The 20,029-nt window shown below is 47.5% G+C and overlaps 1 protein-coding gene across 1 annotated transcript in view; it reads left to right on the forward strand.

The window, feature by feature from the left end:
* Positions 1 to 20,029, forward strand: part of HYDIN (HYDIN axonemal central pair apparatus protein) — a 427,107-nt gene that overhangs the window by 114,728 nt on the left and 292,350 nt on the right. The window contains exons 8-9 of the mRNA XM_073307159.2: positions 5,759 to 5,960; positions 15,237 to 15,420. Of these exons, the coding sequence (XP_073163260.2) occupies positions 5,759 to 5,960; positions 15,237 to 15,420 (386 nt within the window). The remainder of the gene's footprint in view (positions 1 to 5,758; positions 5,961 to 15,236; positions 15,421 to 20,029) is intronic.

The following is a 20,029-nucleotide window of genomic DNA, read 5'->3' on the forward strand; positions in this document are numbered from 1 at the left end:
TATACTGCAGCCACGTCTTTCAGAGCTTCCTCATTCTCTGATAGCGCTGGGCTCTTCCTCAAATATATTCTGAGAGATTCCTCCACTTTGCTTCCATTTGTAGTGAAGCCTGTTCCATGACTCCCAGTAATTCCAGTGACACAATGTATGATTGCAGGAGACATCTAACTCGTCTATGCTCCCCAAGGGTGGTGCAGAGCAACTGATGGGCCCCTTTTGTCCACCCAGTTAAAGAAAGGGCTGAGATTGGGGGCACTGCTTTGCCTGTCCCAAAAACCATTTGGAGCATAGCACTTAGATCAGAGAGCTGCCTGAGGACAACACAGCTTATCCTGTTGACCAGTATTGTTTCATTGCTTCCTTGTACTCCCACATCAGTCTGTCTCCAGCTGGTGTCTCTTGTCTTCTACTTAGCTTGTGAGCTTTTGCAGGCAGGGACCATTTGTTTATTCTGCGTCTGCACAGGGATTCTGGTCCAAGGCGAGCGCCTGGATACTACTGTAATACAAGTAATAAATTGAAGAATGTCCTGAGCTTTCGTTCCAGTCTGAAAAACAATTCTTTAAAACTGTAGATTTCATCAGTGGCAATTATTAAGGGATGACTTTTATAAATGAACAATTGCTGAAGGCCAGCATAAATAAAGCAGTGATTTAACAATGTCCAGAAGAGGCTCCTGGATACAGGCTGGTGGGAACAATATTGAAATTACCTGCACGTAGAAGTCTCTCACTTCAAGAACTGTAACTGGTGTACTACCATGAAGGAAATTTGAGTATGGGAGCTTACATATGGCCTCTCCTCAGCCCAGTGAAGATCAAGTAGATCGCTGAGGCAATGCAGTTAGTCTCCCTGGAAGTGAGAAGGACCAAGTGCCTCATTCTTGAGTATTACCTGCTGGTGACTCCAGGGATGGTCCAGTGGATAAGGTGTAGGTTTGGGAGAGCTGGGTTCTCTTCTCCATTTTGCCACAGACTCCCTGCGTAATCATGGGCAAGTCACTCTCTGTGCCTTAGTTCCCCGTCTGTACAACAGGGAGTATAGAGGATAAAAATACATTAATGCTTGTGAGGTAGAGTCATAGAATATTAGGGTTGGAAGAGACATCAGGAGGTCATCTAGTCCAACCCCCTACTCATGACAGGACCAACACCAACTAAATCATCCCAGCCAGGGCTTGGTCAAGCTGGGCCTTAAAAACCTCTAAGGATGGAGATTCCACCACCTCCCTAGGTAACCCATTCCAGTGCTTCACCACCCTCCTAGTGAAATAGTGTTTCCTAATATACAACCTAGACCTCCCCCACTGCAACTTGAGACCCTTGCTCCTTGTTCGGTCATCTGCCACCATTGAGAACAGCCGAGTTCTATCCTCTTTGGAACCTCCCTTCAAGTAGTTGAAGGCTGCTATCAAATCCCCCAAATCCCCCATCACTCTTTTCTTCTGCAGACTAAATAACCCCAGTTCCCTCAGCCTCTCCTCGTAAGTCATGTGCCCCATCCCTCTGATCATTTTCGTTGCCCTCCGCTGGACTCTCTCCAATTTGTCCACATCCTTTCTGTATTGGGGGGACCAAAACTGGACGCAATACTCCATATGTAGCCTCACCAGTGCCGAACAGAGGGGAACGATCACGGCCCTCGATCTGCTGGCAATGCTGCTACTACTACAGCCCAATATGCCGTTGGCCTTTTCGGCAATGAGGGCACACTGCTGACTCGTATCCACATTCTCATCCACTGTTATTGCCAGGTCCTTTTCTGCAAAACTGCTGCTTAGCCAGTTGGTCCCCAGCCTGTAGCAGTGCATGGGATTCTTCCTTCCTAAGTGCAGGACTCTGCACTTGTTCTTGTTGAACCTCATCAGATTCACATACTCTGCTAACATACTGTGGTAACTGTGGCCATATAAGTACCAAACAAGACAGATATGGAGCCATATTAATGCCCATCTGAGTGACAGGCTATAATTTTTACTTGCATTTCCAGTAATGAATTATGAGGACTTTCTCATACCTGTAAATCTTCAACTGCATTTATTGCTTAAAGAGGTGATAGCAAAGCCCGATTGAACCTTTGAAAGCCGGGACAAAAAGAGTTAAATCTGAATTTCCATATTTCCTAGGCATTCAAAACTTTAGACATCTGCTCATGTTAGCTTCTTAAGAGATTCTCATTACAAATCCCAGCAAAACAAAGGTGGTAAGGAATAAAGGAGCAATACATATCAATGAAGATGAGAAAAACATGCAGCATATTATTCAATATGTCTGTCTAATCACTCTGTTTATCCTCCCTTAACATCTGGAGTAGTTGATGATGAAATATTGGCTGCAGATTTAATAAAAATCCCAAGTTAATTTTGGAAGTTTGTCGAATAGTTTTCTCACCCATTCATCGAAATAGGCATTCAGATAAACAAGGTGCTTTGACTCTGTTGTAAGATCAGTATGAAGAGAGATGTTCTGAAAATTCTTACATCTAGTAGTTCGGGATGGCATTTCCTGTATTACTAGAGTTCTCTGGAATTCTGTATCACCTTGTTTATTTTACACATTCAGTTGTTTCCTATGGCATAGGAAAGATAATTAGCTGGCTCAATCTCTTATTTGAGAAGGAAAAAAGGTACCATGATATGCTAAATTCTATGTGTCCATAGGCTTGCAGATAAATGCAAACTCCAAACATACCTTGGTGCCTGCTGTGTCAAAATACCTTTCGAAAGCCCCACGCTCCAGTTACTGTGCTTTGCTAATGTATTAAAAGTCCCTTTTGATTTACATTTCCAGTTTAGGGTTTCCTAACTGGCTGTAGAGTGAGATTGTCTTTTATTTGTCCTGCCGCTATGTAAATAATTTATTTAACAGTATCTAAGGGTAAGATGATTGACAGTCCCCGTAATAAGGATGTATTCTGTAAAAAAGAATAGGGCTGACATGTCCAGTTTCAGTAAGCATGTGGTTTGATGGCTACAAAACATCCCAAGCTACTAAACTGCAGAAATCTACCCTGTCAACTGAAATTCTCAACCACTGTTACAGTCAAGAGATTTATTTTTCTTATATATTAAGATACAAAGAGTCCTAAATGAAATGTCACATCTAATTTGCTGCTGAAGACATGAAGCCTGCAACTGCCCTCAGCTAACCCTGACAGCTCCATGCCTGGTGTCAATTCATCTGCCTCGCAGTGAAATCCACAGCATACTGCTGACTCACTGGGATCTGGGCTCTCTATTGCATATTAAGCTATTCGTGGATCTATATATTGAATATGCTTTCAAATGCATCTCCTCTTCTTGCAGCAAAAGCCCCAGAGCTTTCAGTGGAATCCCTAACACATTTTACCCAGGCCAACACTTTGAAAAGAGAAGGCACAAAATCGTGGCACAGAGCCTCAGCTAGTGTAATTGGACGTGGGTCTGTTGACTTCTGTGGAGCGACACTGATGATTTATACCAGCAGAGTATCTGGTCCCCCATGAAAGCTTTTGACATGTGTCCAGGTCCTGTACACAAAGCCTGGTGCACATGTCGTCTGTACCTTGGTGTGCTCCATCCCCCAACTTGTGAGCATACATCAGGGACCTGGTGCTAATTGGGCATGCTCACTTTAAAAAATGTCAGCCACTTAGACTCTTCTCAATAGCAATCCACTCGTTTTCTGCGATAGATTGTCTGTTATGCAAGCCAGATCCTCAGTGGAGAATCATCCTCTCTCCAGCAGTTAGACTCAGATGTCTGTATCACAAAAGCACCATTGCAGTTGGCACTAAAGCCTTGTGAGCATCGTCAGCAGAGAAGATAAAGTTTGCATGAACATGGAGAGGCAATTACCCACTCACCAAGGCCTAGGCAACACCTGAGCACTATTTGACCTGTCCTGTGAAATCAAGACTTCTCCTACATTTAATCCACATTTCAGGAGAGGTTTGCAATGCATGTAAGTCTTTATCTGGTTTGACTAATGGTCCATGCCCTGGAAAAATCAGCAGCAGCCAGAACATTTAGCCTGCTTGTTGCTAGGACTCAAAGTGCACGCAGGGTTTGGGGTGGATGTTAAAGCCACTTGAGAGTTCCAGACATCGAGCAGTTCTGATGGGTAAACTTAAGACAGAGAGAGACCAGACATGCCTTCCACACACACACTGGGGTGACTAGAAGCAGGGCACACTCTCATGTGGCTCCATTCCCTGGGGCCATGGAGGGACCCCCTTGTACCAGAACCAGTGTCATTGTGCTGCACAGTGCCTGGGCCAGGGTTTGGGGCACTCCAGGCAGGACAAGCACACTCACTTTGTGCCAGGAGTGCAGTATGGTCAGTGTTCTCTGTGTGCTGTTATCCAGCAAGCATTTGTGGGCAGGACCATTCACTGGCCGCCCTCCCATCTACTGTGTTCTGGGTCACGAGGAGCAGCAGACGCCACTTCTGCTTTCCAGCTGGAGTAGACGCTGCTGCCAGGAGGTAGTGGGGATTATGTGGCCTGATTGAGAGGAATGCTCCAGCATGTGGCCTGGCTGCTCAGGCTGTGCTTGGAGGCCAGCCTTTGGACCTTGTCTCTGCACAGAGAGAGATTTAGAAAGGTCATTTCTAGGTAGAAAGTAGAGGTGGGCCTGGACTTACATGCTTGTATGGCAAGTAAATGTATTTTTCTTGGTGGTTGCTTCCTCCCACAGGACCCATCACTTGTATGCAAACAGGAGTGTGTGCTAATGCCTCAGAGCCACAGTCTGATTTCATGCATGTCCCTGCAGCCGCCTTGCTGGAAACTGTCAGATGGGCAACTTTCAAAATGCTGGTGTCAGTCGTGTTATAGGCAGGAGCCCTCGCTGTGTCTTTAAAAGTGCTGGCAGGTTCTCAGAACATGGCATTATCATGCATTATCCATTGTTCTGGGCAGTCAGCAGCCATCTCCACTTGGCAGATAGGGAGGAACAGGTTAGAACTAGTTGAAGGTAAAAATTTCCTGACTAGTTTTATTAAAATAGCTGTGAGCACATTCAGCATGCAACTGCACACTTGGGGTAAGCAACAATAGCAGGGCAACAGCAATGCTCGAGCGGGACTGTAGTAGGCATGCTGGGTGCCAGCCCCTGTCCATGGCCACACTCCACAGAGCCTCAGTTCACTGTGTTCAAGTCAACCTGTCATTGTCCTTCTCATAACACTACAGCAAACAGAGAGCCCAAAAGAGGCTCTGGCTTGCTGTGTCTCACTTCATTTTGGATTCTCTCTCCACCTGTCAGTCTGAACCACCGTGTGTCCCAGGTCCTGTCAGTGTAAGGTGATCAGGAAGGGGGGCATTGCGGTGATCAGCTCTGATCCATGAAGTACACAGAAGGCCCCGAGCAAGTGGTGTCTAAGGTGGGACTTTTCAAAAGCACCCAACTGATTTAGGAGCACAGATCCCATGGACTTTCAATAGAACGTGTGTGCCTAAATCACCAACACACCTTTGAAAATCCCACCCTACACTATTAGCAGCCTGAGGAGTGGGCATCTCCATAGAACTCCAGAACTGCAGTCTCACTCATTGCAGTCCCAGTGTACCATCGCTGTGTACTCTTCCTTGGAAAGAGAACATGAGTACATCCAGTGGTAAGAGCTGAATCCACATTGCTCTTGGCCATATCTGCCATGAGGATATGTTAAATATATCAGTTTATTTCATTATAGATCCTTCCATATTGATGTATTGCCCTAAGCAAAAAATTCACTTAGAAAAGACCACTGAGTTTCTGTCCTTTGCTCTGTTCTAGGTGAGGATATCCACATAAGTTTGTATGGAGCGGCCATAGACGTCAATGTCAGACTGGACAAGAACTCCTTGATGATTGAGAAGACATACGTTACTTTAGCAAACCAAAGATCGGTGCTTATACACAACCGAAGTGACATCATAGCACGCTTCCAGTGGAAGGTCTTTGTTACTCAAGAAGAGGAGGAACAACAGAAGCTAAGGTTAATTTGAAAGATAGATTGTTTTCAATATGACACTCAATCTTGACTAAAGCCCATGTTCAGTCTTTCCTGTTCTTGAGTGGATTACGGCAAATTAAATTTCACTCTAACCACCCAAGGCTAGAAATGCTCCATTGGCCTCTAGGGCAGTGGTTCTCAGCATTTTCCCTCCTAACCCCACCTCTCATATAGCCTTTCTGTTTATCACCCAATGAACGCCATGGTTGGATGGTTTCCCATATTGAAATTACTGCACATTTTTACCATAAAATGTTAGCAATGACAAAGCCAATGTCTAAAAAACATCTCTACCAATGAGGAACCTCTTTCCTAACCATAGCCATTCTTGTTCCCTGGGACCCTCTTGCCTGTCAGACTGCTCGCACTCCATAGGAAGGCTAATTTTAGGGCTTGGCACTTTTTTGGAACACTCTTCTCCTGTCAGTGAGAATGTATAGCTGTAGAACGCCCAGACTTAACATGTGGGAAAAAACGTGGTTCAGCCTGCAGCAGTGACCTGGGGATGTTTGTGCTGTTACCATCCCCTGCTGAGGGCATCAGAGACTCATTCTTCAAATGTCATAGCAAACAAATGGACAAAAGGGCTTTTCAAAGTCTCGATGTAGCCTGTTCTTTGGCATCCGCAGAACTGGGCACTTTTGGGAGCTCTAGGTTTTGCACTTGCCAACAGCATTTGTTTGCACATATCAAATAGCTTAGGGCCACGTGCACCCCTCTGTTGATGGGAGGGGAGGGGAGCAAAGGCTGGCTGGTGGCCATAGAAGGATATCTGGGAGTTGTGTGGGTTTTGTCTCTGTGGGCTCCATCTGGGGTTCCCTCACACTTTCCCTGACAGAACAGCCAGACAGCCTTTCCTGGTCCTTTGTGGGTATTTTGTATGATATCTAGGTCCTCAATCATATCACAAACTTTAAAAGAAGGCCAAAGAGAGGTGGGAGTGGAGTGTGTGTGGGTTTCTCTCTCAGAACTCTGGAGTTAGGGATATCCTCCCTGCACGCATACTCAGCACCCGAGATTTCACTTCCCTTTGCAGATATGAGGTCATGGCAGAAAAGTGTAAGTGTGTATGAGAAGTATGCTGGGAGAGTAACTAGTCTTCAGCTGCTTGTAGGCTTGCTCCCTGTGTTTGCATGGAATTTCATTCTAGTAGCAGTGAGAGTTGCTAGCACAGAACAACAGTGCAGCAGGAGACAAAGAAAAATGGCAAGGACATATGGCCAGCAAAAACATCCTGAGATCATGGGGCCAGCATGAGGGGAAAGTCCTGCATAGGTGAGCATGGGACAAAGATCTCATCTGGGATAAAATAGAGGGGGAGGGGGACTTTCTTCACTGTGGGACAGCTGTTGTCATATGTCCACACTAATGGTTGCACTTAACAGTTTCAGAGGTGAATTTGGGAATTGCACTGAAAAGACTAGGTGATTTGGGGATCTTGTCTGTAGCTTTTCATACTTGGATGGAAATAAGTGTCAAAAAGCTACACTTTAGCCCAATGATGATCAGAGAAGTGCCTTAGACTGGAGCCAAGTTTTTAAAGACTTCTGAGCAAATAAAGATCAATATAATTAGGTCAGCCATGCCTTAAAGGGCATAACTAGTTTTCCACTGTTCTCTGTGTTTAATTACATAGTATATGACTTCTGTGCAAACTCAGTGTTCCAAAGGAAAATCTAATGAGATAATCTGTTTGTATCTCCCTCCCTGATTTCTTCTGTACCCCTTTATGTTCCTCCATCCCCAGCAGGCCCCCTCTAGGAAAGGCAAGGTTTCCCTGTAGCCTTACCCAACCAGGATTTTGTATTTGATTTTCTGATAACTTCCAGTTCAAGATTCCATTCTGGATTGTTTGCTTCCTACTAGTGGTGAGCCCAGTGGGATGGCCCTAGGTACATGGCAAGCGGCTATGCCATCAGACTCCTAGCACATCCCTACAGTACAACACTCCCCTGTTTGCTGTGATTCTCCCACAGGGGCATTCACAGGAATTTAAATTTGACCCCTTTGGAGGGGCACAGAAGCTTGCTATCCCCCGACCTGGCCCCGGCCCAAACATGATCTTCCCTCCCTCCACCCTGCCCCTCTCCTGGTCCTGGCAGGAACTCAATCTTCCCTGCCTCTGTGGCCCTGGAGCCAGAGAAGTTCTGTGCCCCTGAGGATTATTGGGGGGCCAGTGCCCCTGCTTGCTCCCCCTGCACACGCGCCTGTTCCCCCATCTTCAAAGATCAACTTGGGTCTCCCAAAGATGAGAACCCTAACCCATACCTTACCAGGTACAGGCAACCTGCCCTACAGACCTCTCATCAAGTGCTCTGAACTGCTGCCCAGCTGCCAACTTAATTCAGGCCAAAACACATGCTATTTGGGATATTGAACTGCAGTCTTGAGCTCCCTGAGCACACACTGAGATCAGCCAACTGTATGGAACCCAAATATCAGGAGTTAAACAGATTTGGGTGCAGGGCTAGTTCAAGCCAATCAGCAGCCCCGGTGAAGCCATTTCATTCACCTCATCTGTCTACAAGGCCAAAGGTTGAGCATGCATCTTCTATACTCCACCTGGTCCGAATTCTCTCCCGTGCCAGCTGCAGGTTCAGTGGAGCACCCAGAATGGAGAAAGGGGTGTTTGTGGAGTAGGGTTGCCAGGTGTCTGGTTTTCGATGGGAACACCTAGTCGAAAAGGGACCCTGGTGGCTCCGGTCAGCCCCACTGACTGGGCCTGTAAAAGTCTTGTTGGCAGAGCTGCAGGGCTAAGGCAGGCTAGTCCCTGCCTGTCCTGGCACCGCGCTGCACCCCGGAAGTGGCAAGTAGGTCCGGCTTCTAGGTGAGGGGGCTATGGGGCTCCACATGCTGCCCCCACCCTGAGCACCAGCTCCGCATTCCCATCGGCCAGGAACTGCGGCCAATGGGAACTAGGGGGGTGGTGCCTGTGGGCGAGAGCAGTGCGCAGAGCCTCCTGGCCCCCCTGCCTAGGAGCCGGACCTGCTGGCTGCTTCCAGGGTGCAGCGCACTGCCAGGACAGGCAGGGAATCTGCCTTAGCACCCCCACTGCGTCGCTAACCATGAACTGCCCAAGGTAAGCCTGCATCCCAACCCCCTGCCCCAGCCCTGAGTCCCCCCTGACATGGATCCCCCTCCTGCACCCCAAACCCCTCATCCCCGGCCCCACCCCAGAGTCCATATCCCCTCCCACACCCAGCCCCCTGCCTCAACCCACAGCCCCCTTCCACACTCCAAATCCCTCAGCCCCCCCCCCCAGCTTGGAGCTCCCTCCTGTCCTCCAAACTCCTCATCCCCAGCCCCACCCCAGAACCCACACCCCCAGACCAGAGCCCATACTCCCTTCTACACCCCACCCCCCTGCCTCAACCCGCAGCCCCCTCCCACACTCCAAATACCTCGGCCCCAGCCTGGAGCCCCCTCCTGCACCCCAAATCCCTCATCCCCAACCCTACCCCAGAGCTGCACCCCCAGTTAGAGCCCTTACTCCTTCCCACACCCCAACCCCCTCCCCCAGCCCAGTGAAAGTGAGTGAGGGTGAAGGGATTGGTCCTGCTTTGAGCAGGGGGTTGGACTAGATGACCTCCTGAGGTCCCTTCCAACTCTGATATTCTATGATTCTATGAGAGTGAGCCACCAAGGGAGGGGGAATGTAGTGGTGGGGAGGGCTCGGAGAAGAGGTGGGGAAGGGTGCAGGGCCTCAGGGAAAGGGCAGGGCTGGGGTGTTCGGTTTTGTGCAATTAGAAAGTTGGCAACCCTATTGTGGAGGAAGCTGGGGGTTGGTGCATCACCACGCCCAGGAAACCTTGCATCCTGGAACACAAGGAAAAGCAAAGGACTGGCCACTTATCTGTTCAACCAGCTCTCTATTGCTACCTATGTCCTGGGACTGTTCTGGGAAGGAGTCTTGGAATTATCACATGGTGATACAGGTTGGGATCAGGGGCCCTGAATTTTGTGGCAGGAAGCTATCCTGATACGCAGCATTTTAGAACAACTATAGATAGAATTTTCCTATTGAACTAAATGCAGAGCTAGTCCAAGGGATATTTTCAGCACTGGTATTGGTGACAGGGTCCGCCTGAGGCTTTGTCTATGTGAAGTTAGCACTAACCATGAGCGAACTGTCTTTGTAATTGTATTTGACTTTGGAAGTGCAATAATCACTGTCCTTCTGCTTTCATTTCCCTGCCCATTTTGTTACATGTCGTGCCTTGCACTCTCTCCCACAGAATTGTCACCTTGTGGCTGCTTCTAGCTAGGAAAGTGGGAATGCAGCACCTCTTTGATTGGACACAGCAATATTCCAAGCAGGAAGAGACTTGCTACGGAGAGATGGAGTGTTAAGCTTTCCCCAGCCCAGCCCAGAGAGTTTTACTCCATGAAACAAATGTTTGCTGACCAGCTGTGGAAGCAGGGTCACCATCTATGGCGAAGGGGAGGGAGCCGCCTCTTCTTTTTCTCCAACCCTCCCCTGCTCTAGCCAAAAATATATTTTAAAATTTTGTTCTTGTGTTCCTGCAGTTAGGTAAGGAGAGTTAAACAACCCATGCATTTGTGAGCAAGCGCATATGGCAGGAAGGCAGGTCTAGTAGTTTAAGTATAGCAATAACATAGAATAGCAAATATGGCAGGCGACCAGCTTGGCTTAACAGAGAAATCTTCTGTGAGCTTAAACTCAAAAGGGAAGCTTACAAGAAGTGGAAACTTGGACAGATGATTAGGGGGGAGAATAAAAATATGGTTTGAGTGTGCAGGGGTGTAATCAGGAAGGCCAAAGCACACCTGGAGTTGCAGCTAGCAGGGGATGTGAAGGGTAACAAGAAAGGTTTCTACAGGTATGTTAGCAACAAGAAGATGGTCAGGGAAAGTGTGGGCCCCTTACTGAACCGGGGAGGCAACCTACTGACAGATGATGTGGAAAAAGCTGAAGTACTCAATGCTTTTTTTGCCTCAGTCTTCACAGACAAGATCAGCTCCCAGACTGCTGCACTGGGCAGCACAGGATGGGGAGGAGGTGAGCAGCCCTCAGTGGTGAAAGAACACGTTAAGGACTATTTAGAAAAGCTGGTCATGCACAAGTCCATGGGGCCGGATCTAATGCAACTGAGGGTGCTGAGGGAGTTGGCTGATGTGACTGCCGAGCACTGGCCATTATCTTTGAAAACTTGTGACGATCAGGGGAGGTCCCAGATGATTGGAAAAAGGCAAATATAGTGCCCATCTTTAAAAAGAAGGAGACCCAAGGAACTACCTCAGCCTGAGCCTCACCTCAGTCCTTGGAAAAATCATGGAGCAGGTCCTCAAGGAATCCATTTTGAAGCACTTGGAGGAGAGGAAGGTGATCAGGAATAGTCAACATGGATTCACCAAGGGCAAGTCATGCCTGACCAACCTGATTCCCTTCTATGATGAGATAACTGTACAGCTCTTGGATATGGAGAAAGTGGTGGACATGATATATCTTGACTTTAGCAAAGCTTTTGATATGGTCGCCCACAATATTCTTGCCAGTAAGTTAAAAAAGTATGGATTGGATTAATGGACTTTAAGGTGGATAGAAAGCAGGCTAGATTGTCAGGTTCAACAGATAGTGATCAACGGCTCGATGTCTAGTTGGCAGCTGGTATCAAGCAGAGTGCCCCAGGGGTCCGTCCTGGGGCCAGTTTTGTTCAACATCTTCATTAATGATCTGGATGATGGAATGGACTGCACCCTCAGCAAGTTCGTGGATGACACTAAGCTGGGGGTAGAGGTAGATATGCTGGTCGGTAGCGATAGGGTCCAGAGTGACCTAGACAAATTGGAGGATTGGGATAAAAGAAATCTAATGAGGTTTAACAAGGACAAGTGCAGAGTCCTGCACTTAGGACGGAAGAATCCCATGCACTGCTACAGGCTGGGGACTGACTGGCTAAGCGGTAGTTCTGCAGAAAAGGGCATGGGGATTACAGTGGATGAGAAGCTGGATATGAGTCAACAGTGTGCTCTTGTTTCCAAGAAGGCTGACTGCATATTGGGCTGCATTAGTAGGAGCATTGCCAGCAGATCGAGGGAAGTGATTATTCCCCTCTATTCAGCACTGGTGAGGCCACATCTGGAGTATTGCATCCAGTTTTGGGGCCTCCACTACAGAAAGGATGTGGACAAATTGGAGAGAGTCCAGCTGAGGGCAACAAAAATGATTAGGGGGCTGGGGTGCATGACTTATGAGGAGAGGCTGAGGGAACTGGGCTTACTTAGTCTGCAGAAGAGAAGAATGAGGGGGGATTTGATAGCAGTCTTCAACTACCTAAAGGGGGGTTCCAAAGAGGAGGGAGATCGGCTCTTCTCAATGGTGGCAGATGACTGAACAAGGAGCAGTAGTCTCAAGTTGCAGTGCGGGAGGTCTAGGTTGGATATTAGGAAACACTATTTCACTAGGCGGGTGGTGAAGCACTGCAATGGGTTACCTAGGAAAGTGGTGGAATCTCCATCCTTAGAGGTTTTTAAGGCCCAGCTTGACCAAGCCCTGGCTGGGATGATTTAGTTGGGGTTGGTCCTGCTTTGAGCAGGGGATTGGACTAGATGACCTCCTGAGGTCTCTACCAACCCTAATTTTCTATGATTCTAAGTATACAACAGGGGAGCTGAATTCCTAAGTGCTGCTCCTAACTCCACAGACTAATTATGCAAACTCGGACAAGTCGCTTAAGCTCTCTACCTCGGTTTTTCAATCTGTAAAATGGAGAGACCTACCTCACAGGCTTAATTCCTTACTGTTCACACAGTGCTTGGAGCTCCTGGTATGGAAGGTGCTATAGACATGGAAAATATTATTTCATTGGGCAAACCACATTTTGTCTGTTTATCCTGGGAAAACCGGGAGCTGAAACAGGGGTAGAAAAATCAATGGGACTTGTGCCTCTAAATTGCTTTTGAAAATTCACCCAGTCCTTATCCAAATATTATCCTCTGATGATCACTGCTGCTGTTGCCCTGCCAGTGATAAATGGCCTTTTTCGCTGTGCTGAGCTAAGTGTATACTACCTGACTGCCACATGCAGCACTGGTTGGGGGGGTAGGTGGACTCCACATGGTACCATCAACTGGTAGAAGCTGTGGAGCAATAGGAACTTAGACACACAAGTCCCATTGACTTTCCCACTGTTATTCAGGGGTCCTAACTTTCAAAAATCCTGTTCTTCAGCAGCTTCAAATGGAGAGGCTACTGGCAACTGAGCTTCGAGAAAAATTCCCCATCATGCCAGTGTGGAAACCAGTTGATTCAGTTACCTCCTCTGTAGTGCCGTGGGTTGCTTCCTCATGCACCACACTGCAAGTTCCATCACCCATGCATTCAAGTGACAGCCTTTAGCAATACTTTGTTTATTAAATTCATAGATTCATAGATATTAAGGTCAGAAGGGACCACTATGATCATCTAGTCTGACCTCCTGCACAATGCAAGCCACAGAAACTCACCCACCCACTCCTGCAATAAACCTCTCACCTATGGCTGAGCTATTGAAGTCCTCAAATCATGATTTAAAGACTTCAAGAAGCAGAGAATCCTCCAGCCAGTGACCCGTGCCCCCATGCTACAGAGGAAGGTGAAAAACCCCCAGGGCCTCTTCCAATCTGCCCTGGAGGAAAATTCCTTCCCGACCCCAAATATGGCGATCAGCTGAACCCTGAGCATGTGGGCAAGATTCATCAGCCAGATACCCAGGAAAGAATTCTCTGTAGTAACTCAGATCCCACCACATCTAACATCCCATCACAGGCCATTGGGCCTATTTACCATGAATAGTTAAAGATCAATTAATTGCCAAAATCATGTTATCCCATCATACCATCTCCTCCATAAACTTACCGAGTTTAATCTTGAAGCCAGATAGGTCTTTTGCCCCCACTGCTTCCCTGGGAAGGCTGTTCCAGAACTTCACTCCTCTGATGGTTAGAAACCTTCGTCTAATTTCAAGTCTAAACTTCCCGATGGCCAGTTTATATCCATTTGTTCTTGTGTCCACATTGGTACTGAGTTTAAATAATTCCTCTCCCTCTCCGGTATTTATCCCTCTGATATATTTATAGAGAGCAATCATATCTCCCCTCAACCTTCTTTTGGTTAGGCTAAACAAGCCAAACTCCTTAAGTCTCCTGTCATAAGACAGGTTTTCCATTCCTCGGATCATCCTAGTAGCCCTTCTCTATACCTGTTCCAGTTTGAATTCATCCTTCTTAAACATGGGAGACCAGAACTGAACACAGTATTCCAGGTGAGGTCTCATCAGTGCCTTGAATAAGGGTACTAACACCTCCTTATCTCTACTGGAAATACCTTGCCTGATGCATCCCAAGACCGCATTAGCTTTTTTCATGGCCATATCACATTGGCGGCTCATAGTCATCCTGTGATCAACCAATACTCCAAGGTCCTTCTCCTCCTCCATTACTTGTAATTGATGCGTCCCCAGTTTATAACTAAAATTCTTGTTATTAATCCCTAAATGCATGACCTTACACTTCTCACTATTAAATTTCATCCTATTACTATTATTCCAGTTTACAAGGTCATTCAGATCCTCCCGTATGATATCCCGGTCATAGAATCATAGAATCATAGAATAACAGAGTTGGAAGGGACTCTGGAGGCCATCTAGTCCAACCCCCTGCCCAGAGCAGGACCAATCCCAACTAAATCATCCCAGCCAGGGCTTTGTCAAGCCTGACCTTAAGAACTTCTAAGGAAGGGGATTCCACTACCTCCCTAGGTAACGCATTCCAGTGTTTCACCACCCTCCTAGTGAAAAAGTTTTTCCTAATATCTAACCTAAATCTCCCCCACTGCAACTTGAGACCATTACTCCTTGTCCTGTCATCTGCTATCACTGAGAATAGTCTAGATCCATCCTCTTTGGATCCACCTTTCAGGTAGTTAAAAGCAGCTATCAAATCCCCCCTCATTCTTCTCTTCCGTAGACTAAACAATCCCAGTTCCCTCAGTCTCTCCTCATAAGTCCTTCTCTAAATTGGCAATACCTCCCAGCTGTGTGTCATCCACAAACTTTATTAGCACACTGCCACTTTTTGTGCCGAGGTCAGTAATAAAAAGATTAAATAAGATTGGTCCCAAAACCGATCCCTGAGGAACTCCACTGGTAACTTCCCTCCAGTCTGACAGTTCACCTTTCAGTATGACCTGCTGTAGTCTCCCTTTTAACCAATTTAACAAATTATCTGCTGCGTTTGTCTCTCTCCCTTTGGTTTCAGGCTCTGTTACCAACTGCAGACACAGGAAGAGGATGGGACTGATCCATTTCTGGAGGAATGCAATGCAGACCCTATGTTGCGAGAGCGCCTTTCCACTCTCTCCCGCACCTTCCAGAACCACAGGGCAATGATGCAAGGAGACTCCATGCTCTTCTCTGATAATATTTTCACTATTGAGCCAGTGGTAAGTGATAGCAGACTGAGAACACCCCCCAGAATGGATCACACCATAAACAAATAAAGACATTGAGGATGTACTGAGGATGTCAGCTTTGCAGGTTTTGCAGCTAGATTTGAAGGGCAAATTGTAAGGTCATTTCTGAACTGGGGGCTTCCAGTGGATGATAAGAAAGTGCTCTCATCCAAACTATTGCCTTAGATCTACATGTTGGTTTCTAGCAAGCAGTGTGGTCCAGTGATTAGGGAGTCTATTGAATTGGGTTCTATTCCCAACTCCATCACTGAGTTAGGTAAGTTACTTTAGTGCTCTTTGCCTCAATTTCCCCATCTGTAAAATGAGGATAATGGTACTGACCTTCTTTGTAAAGAAAAGCTTATACTTAGTAGCAAAGTATTATTATTAGGACACTTAGCTCTACATTTATTTAGCTTTCTTTCCATAGCAGGTGTTAATGGAAATGTGGCTATTTATTCTATGCACCTACTTAACATACATTTGCAATTTGCGCGGTTCAGAGAGGTGCTGATTTGGGCACATCTCGCATATGTGGTGTTTCAAGATTATTAAATCATAGATTGGCCAATCCAGGTCACACACTGATTCTAAGACTAAGAGGTCTTTTAGGGATACAGGGCCAAATTCAGACCAGACATAAGCATGGGTTAACTCCATGCAATTCTGTCCATACAACTTTGACTCATACCATGTCTGAATTTGCTCTACAGTGTCATTCATGAACCCTTCCGCAAACATGGCACGTTGGAATAGGCTTTTTGATTTTAAAGATATGTACTTTTAAAAACAGTCCTTGCCTTTTTGTTTATATCTAGTGTAGCTATGTGAAAAGCAGGCACTTAAATTAATTGGAGCCCTAATTCTCTGAATGTTTTCACTGTCTGATGCCAGCAATACATGTTCTTTTTGCTGAGCAATGAAACAGCATTCTCTTTTGAGTAAGCCCTGGAGTAAATCCAACATCTCCTTTCTAATAAAATATATGAAACTAAATCTTTCTGAGTAAAGTAGTCAAATTCTATACTCAGTTACTCCATTGTTTGTCTGGAATAATGCCACTTATGACCATAGAGCAGTGGTCTCCAACCTTTTTATGCCCAAAATCACTTTTTGAATTTAAGGGCACCCCAGAGTCTAACCTTCACCATCACTCGCTGTCCCCCGCCCTCACTCACTTTCACCAGGCTGGCAGAGGGGGTTAGGGTTTGGGAGGGGGTGCGGGCTCTGGGCTGGGATGAGGATTTCGCAGTGTGGGAGGGGACTCTGGGCTGAGCCTGGGGCAGGAGGCTGGGGTGAAGGAGGGGATGAGGGGTGCAAGCTCTAGGAGGGAGTTTGGAGGGGGTTCCAGGCTGGGGCAGAGTGTTGGGGTGCAGGATGGGGTATGGGATGCAGGCTCTGAGAGGGGGTTACAGGCTGGGGCAGAGTGTTTGGGTTCATGAGGTGGTCCAGGGTGCTGGCTCTGGGAGGGGGTCAGGGATGGGGTTTGGGGTACAGGAGGAGGTTTGGGATGCAGGAAGGGTTCAGGGTGCTGGCTCTGGTAGAGAGCTCAGGGTTGGGGTGGCTCCCAGTCAGTTGCGCAGCGTGGCTGCTGCTAAGGCAGGCTCCCTGCCTACCCTGGCCCCACGCCTCTTCCAGAAGGGGCCAACATACCCCTACAGCCCCGGGGGGCGGGCAGCACATGGCTCCGCTCACTTCCCCTCTTTGCAAGCACTGCCTCACAGCTCCCATTTGCCACAGCTCCCCATTCCCAGCCAATGGGAGCTGCAGGGGCAGTGCTTGTAGGCAGAGGCAGTGAGCAAAGAGGGAGACCTCAGGTCCCCCACCCCTGGGCCCGCGGGGCCATGCTGACTGCTTCCAGGAGCGTCGCGGGACTGGGGCAGGCGGCACATGGCTCCGCGCAGTGCTCCTCTCTGCAAAAGCCACCCCCACAGCTCCCATTGGCCACAGCTCCCTGTTTCTGGCCAATGGGAGCCAAGGGGTGGTGCTTGTAGGCAGGAGCATCATGTGGAGGGAGACCCCCCCGCCCCTGGGGCCGCGGGGCTGCGCTGACCGCTTTCGGGAGTGGTGTGGGGCCGGGGCAGGCAGTCTTAGCGGCAGCCCTGCTGTGCCGCCGGAGATTGCGATCGACTGGGAGATCCTCGAGGATTGACCAGTCCATCGCAATCGACTGGTTGGTGACCACTGCCATAGAGCTACTCCAGACTGACACTGCTGTAATTGAGAGCAGATGCTGTGCAGTCATTGTATCAGTGGCGTATACTGCACTCAGTGTGAGTGGGGCAGTGGAGCTTTACCAAGGTCACACAGCAGGCCAGTGGCAGAGAGCGGAATAGGATGGCTCCAACCACTAAGGGGAAATGTGCAAAAGTGCCTGAGTCCCATTTTCAAAAGCAATCTAGTCCTAGATCTTCAAAGGTGTTTAGGCTCCTGACTTTCACTGTGAGGCAGTGAGACTTCGGCTTCCAAGTGCTTATGTCACTTCTGAAAATGTGCTTTAGAAAACTTTACCCTTGGTCACTGTGCAGGCAATGATTGGGGGCAGCATGTAGAGTACAGACAATGTACTAAGAACAGGAGGACTTGTGGCACCTTAGAGACTAACAAATTTATTTGAGCATAAGCTTTTGTGAGCTTCAGCTCACTTCATCGGATGCATGTAGTGGAAAATACAGTGGGGAGATTTATATACACAGAGAACATGAAACAATGGGTGTTACCATACACACTGTAACCAGAGTGATCAGGTAAGGTGAGCTATTACCGGCAGGAGAGCAGGGGGTGGGGGTACGGGACTTTTTGTAGTGATAATCAAGGTGGGCCATTTCCAGCAGTTGACAAGAACGTCTGAGGAACAGTTGGGGGCTGGGGGGGGAATAAACAGGGGGAAATAGTTTTACTTTGTGTAATGACACATCCACTCCCAGTCTTTATTCAAGCCAAAGTTAATTGTATCTAGTTTGCAAATTAATTCCAATTCAGCAGTCTCTCCTTGGAGTCTGTTTCTGAAGTTTTTTTGCTGAAGAATTACCACTTTTAGGTCTGTAATCGAGTGACCAAAGAGCCTGAAGTGTTCTCCGACTGGTTTTTGAATGTTATAATTCTTGACGTCTGATTTGTTTCCATTTATTCTTTTACGTAGAGACTGTCCAGTTTGGCCAATGTACATGGCAGAGGGGCGTTGCTGGCACATGATGGCATATATCACATTGGTAGATGTGCAGGTGAATGAGCCTCTGATAGTGTGGCTGATGTGATTAGGCCCTATGATGGTGTCCCCTGAATAGATATGTGGACAAAATTGGCAACGGGCTTTGTTGCAAGGATAGGTTCCTGGGTTAGTGGTTTTGTTGTGTGGTGTGTGGTTGCTGGTGAATATTTGCTTCAGGTTGGGGGGCTGTCTGTAAGCAAGGACTGGCCTGTCTCCCAAGATCTGTGAGAGTGATGGGTCGTCCTTCAGGATAGGTTGTAGATCCTTGAAGATGCGTTGGAGAGGTTTTAGTTGGGGGCTGAAGGTGATGGCTAGTGGCATTCTGTTATTTTCTTTGTTGGGCCTGTCCTGTAGTAGGTAACTTCTGGGTACTCTTCTGGCTCTGTCAATCTGTTTCTTCACTTCAGCAGGTGGGTATTGTAGTTGTAAGAACGCTTGATAGAGATCTTGTAAGTGTTTATCTCTGTCTGAGGGATTGGAGCAAATGCAGTTGTATCGTAGAACTTGGCTGTAGACAATGGATCGTGTGGTGTGGTTTGGATGAAAGCTGGAGGCATGTAGGTAGGAATAGCGGTCAGTAGGTTTCCGATATAGGGTGGTGTTTATGTGACCATCATTTTTTAGCACCGTAGTGTCCAGGAAGTGGATCTCGTGTGGACTGGTCCAGGCTGAGGTTGGTGGTGGGATGGAAATTGTTGAAATCACAGTGGAATTCCTCAAGGGTTTCTTTCCCATGGGTCCAAATGATGAAGATGTCATCAATGTAGAGCAAGTAGAGTAGGGGCATTAGGGGACGAGAGCTGAGGAAGCGTTGTTCTAAGTCAGCTGTAAAAATGTTGGCATACTGTGGGGCCATGCGGGTACCCATAACAGTGCCGCTGATTTGAAGGTATACATTGTCCCCAAATGGGAAATAGTTATGGGTGAGGACAAAGTCACAAAGTTCAGCCAGCAGGTTTCTCGTGACATTATGAGGGATACTGTTCCTTATGGCTTGTAGTCCATCTTTGTGTGAAATGTTGGTGTAGAGGGCTTCTACATCCATAGTGGCTAGGATGGTGTTTTCTGGAAGATCACCGATGGATTGTAGTTTCCTCAGGAAGTCAGTGGTGTCTCGAAGGTAGCTGGGAGTGCTGGTAGCGTAGGGCCTGAGGAGGGAGTCTACATAGCCAGACAATCCTGCTGTCAGGGTGCCAATGCCTGAGATGATGGGGCGTCCAGGATTTCCAGGTTTATGGATATTGCGTAGCAGATAGAATACCCCTGGTCGGGGCTCTAGAGGTGTGTCTGTGCGGATTTGTTCTTGTGCTTTTTCAGGGACAATGCACTGTATAAATAGTAGTGTAGACGGTGAGGCATGGCTTAGATGAGTAGAGAAGAGTAGAGAGC

This window comes from Lepidochelys kempii, chromosome 12 (genome assembly GCF_965140285.1).
Source record: "Lepidochelys kempii isolate rLepKem1 chromosome 12, rLepKem1.hap1, whole genome shotgun sequence".
Taxonomy (NCBI): domain Eukaryota; kingdom Metazoa; phylum Chordata; order Testudines; family Cheloniidae; genus Lepidochelys; species Lepidochelys kempii.